Source organism: Strongylocentrotus purpuratus, unplaced genomic scaffold (assembly GCF_000002235.5).
Source record: "Strongylocentrotus purpuratus isolate Spur 01 unplaced genomic scaffold, Spur_5.0 spur5_scaffold_6, whole genome shotgun sequence".
Classification (NCBI taxonomy): Eukaryota; Metazoa; Echinodermata; class Echinoidea; order Camarodonta; family Strongylocentrotidae; genus Strongylocentrotus; species Strongylocentrotus purpuratus.
Genome location: NW_022145612.1, coordinates 53831701 through 53851940, shown reverse-complemented (window position 1 = coordinate 53851940; position 20240 = coordinate 53831701). Strand labels below are relative to the sequence as shown.

The 20240-nt window shown below is 35.2% G+C and overlaps 1 protein-coding gene across 4 annotated transcripts in view; it reads left to right on the top strand.

Moving 5' to 3' along the window:
• Nucleotides 1-17538, top strand: part of LOC583137 (ankyrin repeat and BTB/POZ domain-containing protein 1) — a 30054-nt gene extending 12516 nt beyond the window's left edge. For all 4 annotated transcript variants that reach the window (XM_031000249.1, XM_031000250.1, XM_011670579.2 and 1 more), the window contains exons 4-13: nucleotides 571-626; nucleotides 1148-1292; nucleotides 3059-3218; nucleotides 3985-4030; nucleotides 4554-4670; nucleotides 5054-5178; nucleotides 6541-6642; nucleotides 7177-7338; nucleotides 11467-11667; nucleotides 12660-17538. In XM_031000249.1, the coding sequence (XP_030856109.1) occupies nucleotides 571-626; nucleotides 1148-1292; nucleotides 3059-3218; nucleotides 3985-4030; nucleotides 4554-4670; nucleotides 5054-5178; nucleotides 6541-6642; nucleotides 7177-7338; nucleotides 11467-11667; nucleotides 12660-12866 (1321 nt within the window). In that variant the 3' untranslated portion in view covers nucleotides 12867-17538. The remainder of the gene's footprint in view (nucleotides 1-570; nucleotides 627-1147; nucleotides 1293-3058; nucleotides 3219-3984; nucleotides 4031-4553; nucleotides 4671-5053; nucleotides 5179-6540; nucleotides 6643-7176; nucleotides 7339-11466; nucleotides 11668-12659) is intronic.
• Nucleotides 17539-20240: the final 2702 nt, after the last annotated feature.

Here is a 20240-nt window from a genome sequence, read left to right as displayed (position 1 = left end):
ATATTGATGTCTGTATAAGCATCATGGTCAGGGAAGTTCACTCAGACTTTTATATTGATTCTGTCATCCCTATTTGTTTTGTTTGTTTGCTGTTGGTTTTATTTCGGAGGGGGGGGGGGGGCTTTTATACAAAATGTTTACAATATAGTTTTAATATAGTTATAATTATTTAGTAGTATACTCTAAACACCTTTTGTTTGATACCGAAATTGTCATCGTGGCACACATATTTCCAGAATTATTCCAATTTTCATGATTTTTGTCAAGTGAACCTTTTCCATGGAATTTCCCATAAAGGTTATTCTGAATTCTTCTTAAATATCAGTAAGAGCATGCAGTTCTCCTGTTCCATTGCTAAAGCAGACTGCTCTATGAAACGTTTGCAACAGTTTTTTCTGAAAAAAAATATCTGTTAACAATTCTCAAAAGCTTCATGACATACACTGTACATGTTCCTGTATTTATATACAGTCATTCTCTTCTGAAGCTGTTCAAACAAATCTAACAATAATTCTGAAGGCCATTGCGAATTTAATTGTTATGTTTGCATGCCTTTGTCTTTGATTCCAGATACTATGCTTGCCTGTGTGGCCATAAAAATGTGGTCATCTATCTGCTAGAAAATGGTAAGTTCATTAATTGAACCAATTAACTTTTTTTCCCCATTTTGTTGTTGTTGCTGCTTTGCATGATGAAGCATACAGTTTATATCAATAAATGGGAGCTTAATTTTCCATCACACTCTGGCCTTGTATTGTACATCTAACACAATCAATTTGATCAATGTGTTGTTTGGCCTTCCCATGGGATAATGCAAGCTGAGGGGGATTTAAAAAATATACTCTTCAAAATTTATCAGAGCATGTACATGTATTAAAAGGTATACCTTTGTATCATAAAATGAGAGTGCTTAGAAAACGTAGCACACTATAAAGAAAAAGGGAAATGTTATCAAAGGTGTGTATTGACAACCTCTCAGGCCCTTAACCCCCCCCCCCCCCTCCCCCTCCCTTGACACCCATGCAAGCACTTTTATTGTGATTACCGTGATCCTTCAATAGGGTGCCGAAAATTGTATGCATCACTGCATTTATAGACATTTCTGAAGCTATGATTGATCCATAACATGTCGTGGTGTGCTTCCCAGGTGCTAAATGTGAAGCAAAGACCTTTGACGGTGAACGCTGTCTATATGGCGCCCTCACAGATGAGATTCGGGACATTCTGAAATCCTACAAAGCAGTGGTCACTGGCCATGCAAGAAGGAATTTCTACCTGGATTTCATGAAAAGGTGAGAACAGCTATCAAATCATCTCTATCCTGTATAAACTTCTTTTTCTATCATAGCATGTCCATTTTTGCTGCTAGTGATTTACTTTATTTCACATTTCATAAATGAAATCTGCAGATCTGAAGCTCAAACTTGGCAATATTATGTATCACCATATGAAGACAATCTGATTAAATTTTGGAGTAACTAGGTCAAAGGTAGAAGGTCACAGAGGCAAACTTATGAAAGTCCAGGTATTTGCCTCGTTATCGCAATATCTCAAGAACCATTAGAGATATGAGACTCAAACTGGCGATAATATGTATCACCATAGGAAGATGATCTGATCAGATCTTGGGGTCAAAGGTCATAGGTCACAGCGGTCAATTTCTGAAATTACAGGTGTTAGCCTTGCTATTACGATTTCTCACAAATCACAAGGTATATATGGCTTCTTGTTTTCATTGTGATATATCACAAATAATTCCATCCATTTCCTATACTGAATTTAGAGCAGAGGCATATATATATATATATAGAGACGTAGTCGCATTTGTCTATTTTTTTTTCTTTGTGTTTGTGTTTTGGTGTAAGTGTGTTTGTGTGTGTGTGCGTTCATTCTCAAAGAGTTATGACTTGGGTTATAATGGTGAGCTGTAATTATGCAGTCTTATTTAACCCTATGGGCTATTTCAGACCAAGTTTTTACTTGGGGGGGGGTCAATTTGAACCCCCCCCCCCCCCTAAGATCTCGGCCATTTCACTGCCAAACGCGGCGAAAATGTGCATACATGTCAAGTGAAGTGTATAGAATACTACGGTAAATTCAATTTTTTGAAAAATTCACTCATTTGCATATTTATGGTAATTTATGCAAATAAGGCCATAAAATTCACATTTTTGCCCATAAATCATACATTATTAATATTTAAGCATTGTTTTTCACTACATATATTTGTTAGACCATTTGGAATAATAATACAACACAAAAAATTGGAAGAGCCAGGTTATTCCTTATGTTATCTCTTGTTTTGATAATTTTTTATGTATTTCATTGTTTTTTAGCTTATGTATTTTATTGTTTTTGTTGTTTTATTTCATTTATAACTACAATTCAACTATTTTGACCCCAAAACAAACACCTAAGCTTTAAACAAGACTAAATAACCAATGTTTTTATCTCTCTTTAGGAAATTTCCATATGTTTTGTACATAAATCACAAAAATGAGCAGTTTTCGGGCTGAGATGCGAAGACAAAAGGTCATGTGACTTTGTAACTATACGTCCGATTTTCGAAAAAAATCATTTTAAAAGATGCGTAAGACTCAAAAGAAAAAAGTCATGAAAGGAAAATTTTATATCTGCCGCGGTTACGGAGTAGTCGCGAAATTTCTACAGGGGGGGGGGTCAAATTGACCCCCTCCCCCCCAGTTAATGTAGGGTTAATATACATGAATTCATTCCATCCATTTCAAAAATCAAGACAGATGTCATAATGAAATTATTTGACCTGGTATTTTAGAAGCAGAACTTTTGTGAGAGCACTTAATTTTCATGTACCTTTGATAAATCAACTAAACAAACACAAGTACAGAAGACCAAGAAAAATAGTTCTGAACCCTGTACTATTAGATCCTATGCAAAAACACATCAAACACCCATTTGCAATAATCATAATGTGCTAGATGCACTATCCGTAGTTGAGATATATATATATATATGTATATATACAATTTGAATGGAGAGATAGAATTTCAGACAGTTTTTTTTATCATCTCTCATTCAGACTACTTGAGGCAAGCTGCTACAGTGACATCACATTCGTCATACACAATGAGACGTTTGCAGCCCATCGTTGTATCCTCCAATCCCGCAATGAATACTTTGCTGAGATGCTCGAGACAAGATGGAAAAATAAAAGTACTGTTCACATCAAGTCTAGCTTGGTTAGTATCATTTAAACTATGTGGGGACGTTCCAGTAGCCGGACAGCCCAGGAGACTGACAGCCCTCACGACCGACAGCCTATAAGACCGACAGCCCATAAGACCGACAGCCTATAAGATCAACAACCCATAAAACCAACTGCTCATGCGACTGACCGCCCTTACGACCAACAGCCTATAAGACCGACAGCCCATAAGACTGACTGCTCATGCGACTGACCGCCCTCAAGACCGACAGCCTATAAGACCGACTGCTCATGCAACTGACCGCCCTCACGACAGACAGCCCATGAGTCAGTATTGTGAACCCTAAGATGATTTTACAGAAAACTCTTGAGAACAAAATTGTCAGTCTTACAGGGGTTTTCGATCTCATATGGGCTACAGCCTACATCATAAACCCATCCTGTTAAACCTCTATTGTGTCACCAGTTACATGAGGTGCATAAATAGGCTTACGCATTCGATTGAATTTACTGGTTTCACAAAACAGGTGATAATTTGTTATACATGTACAGGTATACTTCTACAGCTGACCCAAGCTGGCGCTAGAGGGGATTTTGTGGTAGTGCTTCAAGTACAGTATGGCTTTAAGTTTTTACTGATAAATGGTTCTTAAATCATGATTAAAAAACAAAGTCTTTGCTGATTAAGATTTAAGAATCTTTTCTAAACCTTTCCTGTACATGTACAATCCTTTTCCACAAATCTATGAAGGATAATAGAGATTTTCTTTTTTTCTTTTTTTTTTTCTTCTCCACTTCAGGTCAGACCGCAGGCTTTTAAAAGAGTACTGGAGTATGTTTATACAGGTGAGTACTGCCAGTCATTGTTCCATCTTGCAAATGTGATAATCCATTTAACTTGAAGTAAATACAATATGAATGTTTCATGTTTTTGTGGCAGTAGGTTTTATTAGATCTTTAGTTAGACCTGTTTTGAACATCAACATTTATGTTGTCAAAGGAAAAATTGGAGCTACAGTATGTCGACATAGTTTACCTTTATCGACAGAAGAATTTAACTGCAGGCCATGTAGAAATTTAAAACAAACAATATATGATGCATCACACCAGTATCTACACAAAATGATTAGCAATTTTATTCCGTATTCTGCAGATACATCTAGGAAATTTTATTTTATTTGTGAGGATAGATCGATAAACTTCAGCCTTCCAATCAGAATACTGCACAGGGTAGTTGATTTGTTTTTCTTCTTTTTCCGTTGTGGCATTGATAGGACAGATATACATTATAATTTTGATTTACAAAGAAGGGATGTGCATTTTAATGAAGACCATAAAAATTGTAAATAACTTGATCCTCTCAATACAGGAACCTTGCAAGTACACATTAACATAGTTGATGATTGTCTGAGGTTTGCCAAGCAATGCGGCATGACCTCACTCATTGAGAAGATTAACCAAAGACTAAAAGAGATCGAAGACTATGGTAAGTATAAAACCTTATTTTCTTTTTGTGACTTATACATATAATATCTAAATACATGTGTGCATGGTCCTTTTTGCTATGTTTTATTTTCAATCATTGAATTTTTCATTAATGATATTCATAGATCTATAAAGGCAACCAAATGTTACTTCATAAAATTTTATCAATTTGATGAACCGTTTGTCTATTAGAAACATGTCCTGAGGGAACCTTTTTAGAAAGACTACTATTTAGGCTAAGAAAAGCTGTCTCTTTAACCAGGTGACGTAGATACTCTGAAACCTGTATATATGAAGACCACTCAAGGGAAAAGCAGTCTTTCTAGGAATTCGGTCTTTATGTACAGATTTCACTGTATTTCATTTTGTTTAATGTCTTGGCAGTCCCTAGCAAACCTGGTACCCATATTCACATTGTGAGTGTTGAACCTTCACTAGACGACACACCAGTACAAGATGATCTCAACCAGCTGGCCCAGATGGCATTTCCTGTAGAGAAAAGAGATCCAGTGAGTATAAAATCTTGATGATCCAACATTTTCTCTGGTGAAAATTGCTTCAACCTCTATTTCTTAGAAAGTATGAGGTCAAAGGTAGGGTTGTTATTAAGTTTTCAGTTAGATTTAGATTTAGGGTTAGGGTTAGGTATAGTGTTGGTCCACGGTTGAAGTTAGGAACTTGGTTAGTGTAGGAAATAGATCAGTTTACTAACATATTCAAATTGTATGCATAATTTTAAACAAAATTTGTTTTTGATAACCTGAAAGCTTGTCTGATACTCCAAGTATTGTGGTTCATTCATTAATAACTGGTTAATATAGCTTGTCATTAGGTCCCCAGGAATGAAAAATCAATCAATTTCAATATTTGAGAGAACCAGTCTGCAGCTGAAGTCTGCAGCTGAAGCAATTGTCATAGGAGCATATGTTGTACATCCCCAGTATAGTGCAAAGTCTCATTCATACTAATATTAGTTAAGTATTAAAAGCATCATTTAAAGGTCCTATTTAGCTTATAAATTTGCATGTTGAAAACCAGTCCATAAGATGATCTGAAGCAATATTAACTATGAACATTGCAACTCTAGTTTGGTGTACTTTATTCAATCTGACTTCTATTGTATTTTGCAGTCTCTTACTGTGAAGTACGTGCCAGACTTGATTAGTTTTCATACCAATTTTGATTTCTTTAATTCTTTAAAACTGAGTCATCCCTGTTCCGATTACCATTCATTTTACGTTATATATTGTGATAAATATCTAGACAAAGTTGAAGTTAAGTTGTATGATTGGCAATAATTGTATAGATTTCCTATGAAATCTCTGCTATAGTCAGGATGATACATATATCTATGATTTTAGAGTCAATTGTACCGTGGTTAGAATAGAATTCTAACTATTCTTTTGTTAAAAGAAATACATTTTCCATTAACTATTGTTTATCAGTTTTCTTCAATTTTCACCCCCCAAAAATTTCTAAAAATCCCCGACAAATTGATCAACTGCCTGCCTGCTTTCATGACTACATGAAATTGATAGTACCATTAACCCTTATGATATATGTGTAAACATTTTCTTTGCATGGTTTACAAAAAAAAAATCATGTTTATAGTATAGTAAACAATTATTCAATGTATATAAACTAAATATATGAAGCAAATACAGTTTGTTAATGGTCTGTTACAAGTTCACTCAGATAAGAGCACATAGCAGTCTTTATCAAACAAATGTCATAACTTGTTTTTGATCTGCTTTGCCAAACAGGTACATAGAAAAGTCCATAAATTACACAAGAAAGCAAATTAATTCCTGTTTCTGCATTCTGATGATAATCATTTTGATGGATAAAATCCCATATGAATTTCTAATCAGCTTGCACAAGGAGTGTTTCCTTTCTGTGGAGGTCTTTTACAAGTTCCTCCGTACACAGATGTTTGCTTCGAAGTAGAACAGGACAAATTCTTCTGCCACAAAGTAAGAAAACTTTCTTATCAGATATAAATGTTCTTTAAAGTATTAAAAGATAATAAAATGTTCTATGGCCTATAGAGATGTAGATGTAAACAGACAAATACTGGGGTGTTGCTACACCATTTTGAAAGAGTGTTGACGAACCAAATTTGGAGACAATATAGCTGAAATGTTATAGCAAGCTCCACAAAATGAAAAAGAAAGTCCTTACATTTAGAAATTTGCTGACAGATCTTCCTGTTTTCCAACACGCAAACAAACAAAGAAAAGGAAGTGGTTATCAGTGTTTTAGATTTGCCAACAGCCTATACAAAATAATCTTGATGTTCTGTCTTTTATAGGATAAGAGGATTGTGTCATGTGTCGGTGAGAAGGCCTTTTCAGTTTCCATAATGGCCTTCTTTCAGGCACCCAATGGTTTAATAAAACAATTCAATTACTTTGACAACATTGTCAAAATCTTAAATAGTAAACATTTTGATATTGCACTTAATTTCTGTTATATATTATGGTATTGTAATGCATTCTTCCTGTTAGATGTTTTTCACAGAGAGAAGTGATTACTTCAAAGGTCTCTTTGCTGATCATTTCAATGAGGTATCACTAGATCAGAACTCCATTCCTATCATCAGTCTCCATGAAGTAACATCAGACGTCTTTATGCAAGTCATCTACTACCTCTACACAGACAGTGTGAATGTATGTATACAAAGCTTCTTAATTTTATTTTATTCTATTCAGCAAACTTCAATAATATTTGAACTCCTACATACAGAAAGCATAATGACAGTTTAAGATTTATTATATTTGATAAATGTGGTGTGAGAGTGATGGAATATTTGATTTGAGGTTGGGATAAATACCAGAAGAGGTGGGTTTATACCAGAATTACCTTTTCCAGCTTCTTTTAATTTTTGGTGCATCTGAAGCCTACATTGATTGATTGAAGGATTTTTATTGATAATTATCCATTCTCGCAGTCCAAAGACTGAATTGCAATGGTTACAAAAGTTTACAATGTATATACATGATAAAAGCAATTATACAATAATATATTAAAACAGTCTAGGCAATCAACATTGAAATACAAATAAAAGTGATCAAATGACAATTATTATAGCAACTATCATTAATTTCAATTAATAAGCATGAAATTCTTAACTGAAACATCCTAAAAATATACTATTGAAATTAATCATTAAAACCATTACTATTACGAATATGGCATGCCGAAGGGTTGATTTTTTGTCATTGGTAAAACATATTGGAAATCTTGAAATTGGATTTCATGATGGATTAAGAAATAAAGTGAATTACATTGCAAATTCGCGAAGAATATTGAAATTTGTTGATAGTAAAAAAATTAAAATAAACATATTGCACTGGCTAAATACTAGGTGTTCGGTGTGAATTCATTAATATTCAAATATTACTCGTTCTTTAGAATTCAATGCTATTACTATACATTTTAAATCACAATTGAATATGAAATAATTGAAAAAATTGATTTAAAAATTCAATGATTAAATACCTATTGGCTAAGTACTAGATGTTCGGTGTTAATTCATTAATATTCAAGTATTACTCGTTCTTTAAAATTCAATGCTATTAATATACATTTTAAATCACAATTAGGTATGGAATAATTGAAAATATTGATATAAAAATTCAATGATTAAATACCTATTGCACAATTACTGGCAAATACTCCCCACAAGGAGTGTATTACATTTTATATTACAGCAAAGTGAATATCAGGCATACAAAATAATTGGCATCAGAAAAAATGTTCGTTCAGAGTCCTTACCAAGTAAGGAAGTGTGCTGTGTCTTAGTCTTTCTGTTCGGCATTTAAAGTCTCTCAATCTATCACTGTGTCTCAATCGTCGATTCGTGCTCTGCATCTCTGGAAGCCAGTCGCGAAAGTGCTTGTAGAGCGATTCTGCGAACCTTAGGCACAGATGTTCCCTTCTGTCAGAGAGGGATTGCAGACCTGAAATCTGGAGGGCATGTTCATAGCTGTGGTATCGATCATGAAAAATGATACGGAGGGCTCTCCTCTGGACTCTCTCGATATCATTGGCCTGTTCAGATGTAATGGATGAATTCCAAACTGGAACACAGTACTCAAGCACAGGTCGAATGTAGCACGTGTAAATTGTGAGGAGATCTTCCACAGGGGCGCGATAACGCTTTAGGGCCCGAATAATGTAGAATTTTCGCGATGCCCTTCCTGTGATATCACGAACGTGGCTGTCCCAACGTAGGTTATGCTGCAGTATGACACCCAAAAGCTTGAGCTCTTTCACTTCCTGCAGAGTTGTATCATCTAGCTCAAGATGCAAAGGTGGAAGTTCGGTCCGTGAGAAGGACACTCTCATCGATTTGCACTTTGACGAGTTGATGCGAAGACCGTTATCCAAACACCATTGATGGAACAGCGTTAAGGTGGAGGGCATCATGTTGCATGACCCTCGTCTTCGGCTTTCTGCGAAGGTTATGTCATCGACGTATTTCCATCTGGATATACCTGCTGCGTCTGTCAATGCGTCATTAATCAACGCTAGGAAAATTGCTGGCCCAAGGCGAGTACCCTGGGGTACACCTCCAACTGGAGTAAGGGAAGATGAAAGTACTCCGTTGTATCTTGTCATCTGTTCTCGTCCATGAAGAAAGCTACTGATCCATGGCAGCAGGGATGGTCGAGCACCCATTGTGAAGAGTTTATTTATTGCGATATTGTGATTGACTAAGTCGAAAGCTTTTGAGAAATCAGTTACAACAATGGTGGAAACAGTTTGGAGCCGATCAGCATTGGTGTGGAGGAAATGTAGAAGATTGACGAGATAATGAGCAGTGGAGTTTCCTCTCCGACTTCCATACTGTTGAGGGTCAATGTTAGGTTCGATATCTGCTAGTAATTGGCGATAGATGAAGAGTTCAGCCAATTTTGCAAAGTGGTCAGTCAGGGAGATTGGTCTCAGTTGATCTATTGTGGGAGGAGATTTCTTTGGGACCGGAACGACAATAGATCTTTTCCACTGTGACGGGACTTTACCTTCCTGATATGAAGTGTTTATGATGTCACATATGGGTGAACTCAACTCTGCTGCGAACTCACGAATCAGCTTTGCGGACACTCCATCTGGTCCACAGCTTTTACCAACTGGTGTCTTTTTCAGCTCGCAGTACACTTTCCATGGATGAATCTCCATGACACTTGAAGGGTTTATGGGCTGATACGCTGGTAGTTGTCGTAAGTCCAATGGGGGAACGTTTGCTGAGATGTCAGTAAAGTGATGATTGATTGCATTAGCAATGGCTTGGCTATCAGTTATTTCCACTCCAGGAACCCTGATAACATTGAGTGGTGATGAGTTACTAGTCGCAATTTTAACAAATTTAAACCATGCACTTGGGTTCTGGTTTTTCAGTCTTTGGATCCGATTCTTGTAGTAATCTACTTTTGCTTTCTTGATTTCTCTTATGACTTTGTTCTTCAAACTGGACCACTCGGGACTGCAGCTACTGAAAGCAGCCTGTCTGCGCTTGATCAGTTCTTTTACCACTGGTGTGATCCAAGGTTTGTCCTTGCAGTGGACCTTTACTTCTCTTGATGGGAAGTATAACTCAATGGCAGAATTGAGGTCATTGTAGAAGTTGTCACACTTGGTACTGACATCATCTGCATTTGTGACACTAGACCAATCGTGAAGAACAATCCAATTCCCGAACCGTCTTATGCCAGATTCCTTCATCGGTTGAATGGTTCTTGATGTGGTACGGTTAGCATGTTTCACCAGATAGACTTTAGGCAGCCACTTAACCCCTCTATGATCACTGCGGCCCACTGGAGACATTAATTCAATAGAGGAATAGAGGCTTTGTATGTTAGTAAGTATCTTATCAAGGATTGCGTCTTTTCGTGTGGCTTTGTCAACCACTTGTTTTAAACCATGTCCGTTGGTGAGTTGACTTAGATTTAGGCGATTTACATCACCAAGAATAATGATTCCTGCTTGTTGGAATTTAGCAAGAATATCATCAATGGCCTGTGATATGTGCTGGATCAGCGAGTCACTGTCAGGGTTGTTGGGGGGACTGTATAGCGTTGCTACGAAGATGGAGGCCTACAACATACTATTCAATAAAAAAAGAACCAATTTTTTTTGGAGGAATTGCAAGACCATTAGATGCGAATACTTAAACATGTAAAATCTTAATCAAGGTGCCTAGTAGTGAAATGAATTGTCAAATCATAATTGAAGGGCATTTAATGTAAGACTTTCAATTAAAGAAAATACCTGATCAGATTTAGATTGTACTGATTACTGAAGCCAGACCATCAGGATGCTTGTCAACTGTTCAAAGCCTATTTGGGGCCTTTTTGCCCTCACAAAGACCTGCAATACATATCAACATTGTTTGCACTATATATGTATGATCATTAGGAACCTTGATGAGCGAAGTCCTCTACTATCATACAATAGGAACTTTTAGATTTACACAACGAGAACGTGGACTGCGATGTGTGAAATCCTTTTAAGACAATGTGACGTCCTTTTAAGGCACTGGCAGTGACGTCACATTGCCTTAAAAGGATGTCACACGAGAGCAGTCCACGTTCTCGTCGTGCAAATCTAAAAGTCCCTAATATTGCATTGTGTTGGCTGAAAAGTAATCTCAAAGTGTCATGAGTTACATGTTAGAGCAAATACCTGAAGATGTTCTTGTTGTATCCCTATTTTACAAGAGTAGTGATTGTTGAAATACTGTTTATTTGATGATATTCTATTTGACAATCTTCACCTTCTTGTTCTGTTTGTAGCTGACTGAAGATCTATGCTATGAGATACTAGTGGTAGCTGACCTCTACCTCTTGCCAGGCCTCAAGAGGCTTTGTGCCAACAAGATCGCCTCTCAGCTGACCGAAGAAAGTGTCTTTCAGGTCCTGAGGGTTTCCCGGATGTTCAGTCTGGTCAAGCTGGAGGATCAGTGTGTAGAGTTCATCAGCAGGATAGTTGAAAGGGTAAGGGTCGTGACCTTAAACTCAATCACACCACGTAAAGGACTCAAAACCAGCTCCAAACTAACAGATTCTTGGCCATTGGAGGTAATATAAACGTTTGTGTGGTCTGTTGTCCGTCTTGATGGTATGACCGAGGTATCAGGGACCCAAAACTGACTCCAAACTGATCGATTATTGGCCAATCCAAGAAATTTAATCTTTTGTTTGGTGTGGTGTTAGTCTTCTCTTGTTGGTCTGATTGAGGTATCAATGACTCAGAGCGTACTCCACACTGTCCAAATCTTTGCCATTCGTGGTAATGTAATTTTATGTTCAATCTATTGTAAGTCTGATGTTGGTCTTGTCAGTGTCAATCTTGGAATAGAAATGGACTTTTGACTCAGTGCAGTGGTCTCTTGAACAGAAGGTTTGCTTCAAAATCAAGTTGATTTGACCATGTAATTCTGTTCTAGGGGAATACATCAATATTACAGGTCAAGTCCCTTGGATAGTATTTTATAATATTTAGGTAGGGTTTGTTCTAAAAATGCCATAAATAGCGATGTTTATTCAGGATCCTCCTAAGAATGGCATGTAGAGGTGTTTTACAATTCATATCTTCCTTGTTTTTTTGTGTTACATAGGGGATTAATTGAATAAAGACTGCTTTTTTCCTACATAATGCAGGTTCAATTTAAAACCTGGGGCAGTCATGAGTTACATCTTTCATATACAGAGTGTTCCGTCCAGGGATCTGATACTTCCTTTGCTTTTAGCAACATTTATCCAGGGTTTTATTTTATCCAATATATATAGAGTTTGGGATTGAGTTGGACGTGGATTTTAGGATAGGCTCAAGGTTAGTGTTAGGGATAGGTATAGTGTAGTGTTGGGTCCAGGGTTGAAGTTAAAAGTAGGGATTTTGTTATTATTCACTGAATCAAAAATATTGTTATATGTGTTAATTGTACAATTATAATCTCGTTCACTTTCATCAATTGATGACTTTTCAGATAACAGACAACGAGGAGTTCATTGAGCTTGTCAAAGAGGATGCTGCAAGCGTTGAAAACCGTGAGGAGGTCGATAGCATCACCATCATTGACGACCTCCGTTACCACATCGCTAATAACCTCAAGATGTACAGTGAGCTTCAAGAGGCACAAGAGAAGCTGAGTTACTTGGATCATCTTCTTCAAGAACTTGGGATAGAGGGATAGACTGTTAAGACTAAGAACACTATTCTCATGAAACAGTGCCTGCCTGGACTAAGGATTTACTAGTAATTTACTTATTTTTCTCTGGGAATAGTATGATCCAAGAAGTGCCAGAGAAGCTTAATTGCCTGGATCATCTTCTCCTAGAACTTGGGATACACTGGTAGACTTGGAAGGTATTTATCCTGTTATGGTATTCTCTTGAAACAATTTTCTTGGAATTGTGGTTAACTAGAAGTCTACCAAAAGGCTCCTAATGAAGAAAGGTGAGTTGCAAGTTACATAACAGAACCTGAATTTGGGGATCGTCTTCTCTTAGTACTAATGGAGATGATATTGTCAAGCTAAGATCCTCATGGTGTGGAAACACAGGGGCTGCAAACGGCCCTGCAGGAAAAGCCATGTTGCTTGGATCAACCGCTTCCAGGACTTGGTATAGACTGCTAAGACTTACAGAAGAGCAACATGTACATGAAAATGTAGTGTGCCTGGATTGTTTTCTTCTAGGACTTGGCCACAATGAGTTGTCTGAATTAAGATATCTGCAGACTTGTGCTAGAACTTGAGATTGTGATCTACATTTCTTTGTAGCTGTTGCAGCTGTTTTTGTGAGTAATGCTGCTCTGTGGCATGAGGTCATAGTGCTGCATTGTACATTATTTGGATGAGTCAGATATACAAGTAGATCTATGCCCTGCATACTTGGAAAAATATTTCAAGAGTACTTGGTGAAATAAGGCAATAAACACATTGATTTACTCCATCTTTTCTCGAATATTTCTTGGTGCAGTTTTTCTACCTAACTCTTAAATTCCTAGTGCCAAGTGAATTTAAGCCAAATTTTTCAAGTAGTATGAATATTTTGTAGATCTGATTTCTGAATGGATTTTTTTGGTGGTATAAATGATGTTCATTTGCAGTGAATTTCTATTGCTGTAAACATGCAAAATACATGTGTAGCAATACTATTTTGTGTTTTCCGATTCATAAGATTCATTCAAAAGTATAATGACTGCTGAGAATACTTTTTGGTGGGAGAATTTTATCTTCAAATGCATTGCTTGGTACTTGGTAGATGATTCGATCTCCACAATACTCCTTGTGGAATTTAACTGGAGGCTCGGTTGTATTGATTTCACAGATGGACATTAATTTGAAAATGGAATAGAGGATAGGAGTTGCTAAAGAGCAAGATATATTTATGGGTAATGTTTATGAGACTGAACAGTAAAATAATAAACTTAAAATAAATAAATAAGTTTATAATAGGTAAATTATCATATAGTTGCAATAGGCAATTTAGTCTATTCTTAATGTAGATTTGAAAATATTTATTACATTATTGATGGATTTATACACAGATTTATTTGATAATTATGTAACATATATATGCTTTATACATAATATACCTTGATATTTGTATCAATCAATCAGAGGTTATTAATGTGAAAATGATATCTATTAAAGGGGGAGAGCAATATAACAATATATTAACTGTGTCATTACAACGCAAAAATTAAAAAATGTTTAAAGATTTGTACAATATTAGTCAGAGATACCTTCTTACATGCAGACATTTTTAGTGCCCTTTGATGAATCTATGATTATTTTCTTTTCAGTTTGTTAAACAAAGTGTTTCAAGGAGATGTTAAGATCAAGAAATTTTGTTATTAGTATTATTATTTAGTTTTGTGTTGGGTGCTTTTATTCAAATATTGTTTGCAGTGTTTCACTGTTTGAAACAATTTTGGTTTTTAACTTTTATTCAAATAAGGTTTTATGAAATTGGGAACCCCTTTGATTTAAAGTTTTATTCAAATTTTCTCATGAATCTCATCTGTAAAGCCATTTTTCAATATAGTTTATATATTTTATCATTATTTTGAGTATTTTGTTCAGGTATTTTATAAGATCTGGGCATCATTGCACACAACTTACCATTGATGGTAACTTTGCGATCAATGATAACTACCACCGAAACCTTGACTTTGATTGGCTGTTGAGCCCTGTTACCATGGTAGTTGCCATTGATGGTAAAGTTACCATCAACGGTAAGTTTTATGCAACGGGCCCTGGAAGGTTTCTTTAGGACAGTTTGCACGTAAAAAAGAAGGAAAACAAATTATGCCTCGGTTCTTGGCTCCTTTCGTATTTAAAAAAAAAAGTAAGCTATTATTCTTATCCTTGTTCAAAGTGAGTGTACGGTTGGAACTCTTTTGAGTTAGTGACAACCACCTGGTGTTGAATATAACTGTTAGTTTACTCTAATGGTGTGATCAAGAGATAACGTATTCATGATGAAACATTCTGTAGTAAAAGAATTGTGACAGTTATGCATTTTAATCTTGTAATATATTGTTTAGTTCAGTACTCATGGCTCCATATCTCAAATCATTATTCTTATAGAATTTAGAGCCCAAAGATATCAGTGTTTCACCTGTTTCTGTCAACACCCCTTATGCTTATGCAACTTGACATATTTTAGCATTGCTCGTGAGATTTTTTTTTTTCATGAGGTTGCCCAATGTTTCAGATACCGGTATTTGGTAACTTGTTGAGAGGAATCCCCGTGATCCATATAAAATGCACAGTAGTTGAGTCAAGACAATGAATATGCACAGCAATAAGTGTTTGCAAAATTGCTATGGACAAGATGTGACATAGATCTTCCTCAGCAAATTGGTGTGAGAAATAGTGCAGGACGAATATATTAATAGTGATTTCATGAAATTCAGGATTTGAAAAGTATGTATAATACTTGAATAAATTTGATCTGAAATATCACTTGGTTTCTTGGGGGTCCATGCAGGAAATATTGCACTTGGTATACAATTATATTGGACTTTTCCATGTTTCGTCCAATTGTTTTGTGTAGCTTACAATTCATGTATTTCCTCGAGGCATCCTGTAGTATGCAAAGGATTTTGCCATCAGTGTGGAATTAGAATTATGTATATTTGATGCATATTGTGAGGACATTAGCATGTATTTTTTCAGTTCAAATGTGTGTAGAAATAGTGAGTGCACACTTTAAACTGAAATGATCTTGGATTACTACATGGACAGTTTGTTGCATTAAGGCTAGGCTGCAACGTCTCTTCAACTGGGTTTGTGCTGTGGTTGTATCCCATTTACTGGTGCTGCATTCAATATTGTCTAGAAATTTCTAACAGAAAGCTGGAAGTTATTCTTATGCATTGGAATGTGGAATTTGACTCTTTATTTTGTTGTTGGCAGGATCACTCATTATTTGATGAAAACGGATGTTAAGCTGCTATTCAGTCTAGTAAATATTTTCAATATTTCTGTGGGAGATATAGAAGCCGACAAGGATTTGACTCATTTTGAAAAATTGTTGGTTTTGAAGTTTTGCTCACTAAATTGTCATTTAATATCTGTGTGACAAGAAAGAGCAAATTTTTGCATGACTGCATCCAATATAGTTGCATTTTCATACAGTGCTTGATGCCCCAGCTCCCCCCCCCCCCCTACTCCAGGGTCGGAAGTACTGCATGCATGTTCCCAAAATGTCTGGTAAAGGGGTACTTTTCACGCACCAAAGTCAGACTCATAGTACACAAAAATCTGACCCGTACTGACTTTACACACCGGACTTAATAGGGGTGTGTTTTCAAAAGGAGAGAACACGCATATGCGTACCCTAAATAACACTGTGGGTTGGGCTTGATGCCCATAAATTTCTAAATGGAATGTCAGATTTGAAATCCTGAAAGAATCAACATGTTGTTAAGCTCAAAACCATTGTTTCCTTAGGCAAATTGGCAACCTTTTTACATTGCAAAATTTTCAAAGGGAGTAACCATTGAAATCCTTGAACTGGCACCATGTTGATAAGTTTGAATTCACTGTTTATGCAAACACACCATTTTATTATGTTTGGCAAAGGCACATCAATAGTGTTTTTGTTCTAATGCACAAGTTTTTGATACATTACTTGTTATTTGTAAATTGGGAAAATGGAGCAATAACAAAATATGGGTGTGGAAGAAAACTAATCAGATAAGCTTTAAAACTTCTCTCTTGAATGATAATGCAATTTTAAACATTATTTCTTATATGCATGTGGCTGACAAATATGATAAAGGCATTTACTTTATTATTAAGCAATTCAACAGTAATTATGGATTCATATTAATGTTAGGAAATGTCATTTAAGTCAATATTGTTATAGTCTATTAATGAAATTATATCAATATTCTAGATGCAAATATATTCTAAATTCATATAATCCCATTTTAAGCTTCCTCATTCGATATGGAGAAAATCATCAATTGTCATATTCCATGAAAAATTTCCCTTAATCTAACTTAAATCAAAATCTGCGACCACAATTTTACCGTTTGATTTAATCAACAAACAACGCATTGATCCCTGGTTTAATCAAGTTCAATGTATTTTTCATTCAGCACAAATATTTCTGATGGTACTTTAAATGAGCATTACCCCGATTTGTTTTATGTTTCCTATTTAGTTTTGAAACAAAGTTTCAATATTTGTGCGTTTCATTTTATTTTTGTCAAGAGTATGTGTACCATCTTTACTAAAAGAAGATGTTTTGTGTATATAAATCTATATATTTGGCATTGAGACGTATATATGTAATATATTATGTAATCTTTTGTTACTATCAATACAGATTTCTTTGTTTCTCAGATTCTTATTGGAGTTTCCAAATCTTTTATACAGTGATTTTGTACAGGTATGAAGCAGATGTTTGATGTCATATGATGAAGTTAGGGAGGGAGATAGGGAGGGAGGGTGGGTAAAGGGAGAAAGAGAGAGAGGGAGATAGAGAAAGAGAAATAATGAGAGACAAGAGTATTATAAAATAAAATGCATTTGTAATGATGCCATGTCTTTAAGAATTGGAAATACAATCACTCATCTACAAAAAGAGTCATCCTTGGGATCAGTACATTCAAATTTGATGCCTTCAATTTTTGTTTTCCTTCAATGTGAATTAAGAAATGTTTCACAATTGCACACTAGAAAAGAGAGTTTTAATTAGAATTAAATCATCCGGGAATCATCACACCATTTCATATGCCTTTTTGTCCCTTTTTTAATCAGGAGCCTGCATGTCCTTAGTCCTTGCTCTGTCAACCATATACAACTGATCAAGTTAGTTGGATATCTTTGGCCCGGCAATGTACAAAAAAAAAAAATTGCAGAAAGTAGGGGAGAACCCAAATACCGGTAGTATTTCTTTCCTTGATATTTGGATGTTCATGATAAATTGTCTTTTAAAATTAAAAACCTACATGAACTTTTTTTAAATATATAACATGCAGCTAAGCATGTATGATATCATCGGCCTCGCATTGTAGGGAATGCCCAGATTGTACTGCATCTCTTACGCTGGTTTTTGGCTTTTGTCGGTATGCTTTTAAAAATGGTCAAAACTTCACTACTTAAAAGTAATCAATCAATTGGACTGATTACTAGATTGTACAAATTAATCCCCCAAAATGGAAGAGCAGATGAACAAATCTCTATTATTGATAATGCAAGATTGATTAAAAGTTCAGTAAAATATCTTATTGCTATTTCAATAAATAGGGAGAATGCAATTATTCTTACCCCCAGTTACCGGTGTACATTTATATAAAGCATCAGATACAATTCTAATGAGAAATTTCAGCCAAAACTAATGTGAGGCAAAGGAATTAATATAGTTGCTGTGAGAAATAACTGCTCTTATAACTACAAAATATTTTTTCATTTAATAATGCATTTTAATGGTCCAAATTATAACACCCAACACGTTATTAAGTATATTTACATAACTTATGAATAAGGTGAACACAGAGAGATCATGTATATTCATGTATGAGAAATAATATATCAACATCGACATATTTTTGTACGTCTGTTTTACCTTGAGCTTCACCCTGTTTTGGCAATGAAAACATTATGTAAAGTAGAGCAATAGACATACATATACATATAAGTAGCAACTTTACACACTGTATGTGCAATACAAACAATCTCAGAATAACACAAGATATCTAGAAGGCTAAGCTGATATTCATATGGACACAAGTATACAGAAGATTTTTGTAAAGATATTCCAGTTTCACTGACCTCTTATTCCATGATAAGAAAATATAATTTTGAGTACCGTATGTGAATTCAACTACACCATTTCTGTCAGTACCACTACCACCATTGGCAACTGTGCATAGAAATTAGAGCACTTTTTGACTTTCAGTCAGGATTTATTTGGACATGAAATAATTCCAAAGACTTATAAAAATGAAATCATAGTATATTCTGTTTTAAGGAATAATACTACGTGGTTACCTTAACCAATAAAGGTTAAAGTTTTAGCATGAATGTACTTATTGTCAATGTTGTTTCCTATCTTGATTTCCGTGCATGTAGCTTTATTTTTGCAAAATTAACTGTTTCATCGACCCATAGCTAATACTTTAATCAAAACAAGCTACGTGTAAATGTTAATCAAATTTGTAATTAGCATGCACTTCTCATCATAACTTATCATCACCAGCATAATATGGAAACATAAAAACATATCAAAACCAGTGTCAATGAATAGACCAAGGTTTAAAAGGAAAAATATGACAGTCACACACCATTAAATAATGCCATATAAACAAAAAAAAATATTTCAGATTCTTCAGCAAACCATTTCACATGTCTATATGCAAAAATAATAACACCATTTATCAAGAACATGTACTTTCACTCTGGTGGAGGGTGACATCCTGAGCAGAATAAGTTTTTATACGAAACAAACTAACTAGCATTGAATAATCATTTAGACAACAGAGAGCAACTTGCATGCAAGCATGTATGACTATTTCTTGACCTTAACCACAGCTGCCCCCCTCCATTCATTCATAAGCTACACAAGTCTCGCACCTACACTTTCAGTCTAGAGACTACAAATAGAAGCATCATATTTGTAAATGACAAGATAAAACCAAAGTCAGACTTGAATTAACTTTTAAAGTCCTGTGTGCTTCCTAAAAGACACCATGATATATGTAATTTACACATCAATGCAACTGGAGTCATTGAAATACACATGTCTTGATATTCATTGTCAATTCAGTCTATCACATCATTAGAATGGGGATAATATCAAATTCATTCTGATAAACATACAACAAAAGCTTCAGGTAAGAAAAGTCAAAATGGTTGACATCTTAGTACAAGAGTACCATTACTATTATTACAAACATGACAAACATAAACAATTATCTTTGATTAACAATTTTAACATTAAATGTGTGGTGTTATTGTTTCAAGGAATGATATCTTAAAAATTATATTATCTTTCACACAAAAAATGGAGTAAAATGACAAACACTAAAAGTTTCTTTCTTTCTG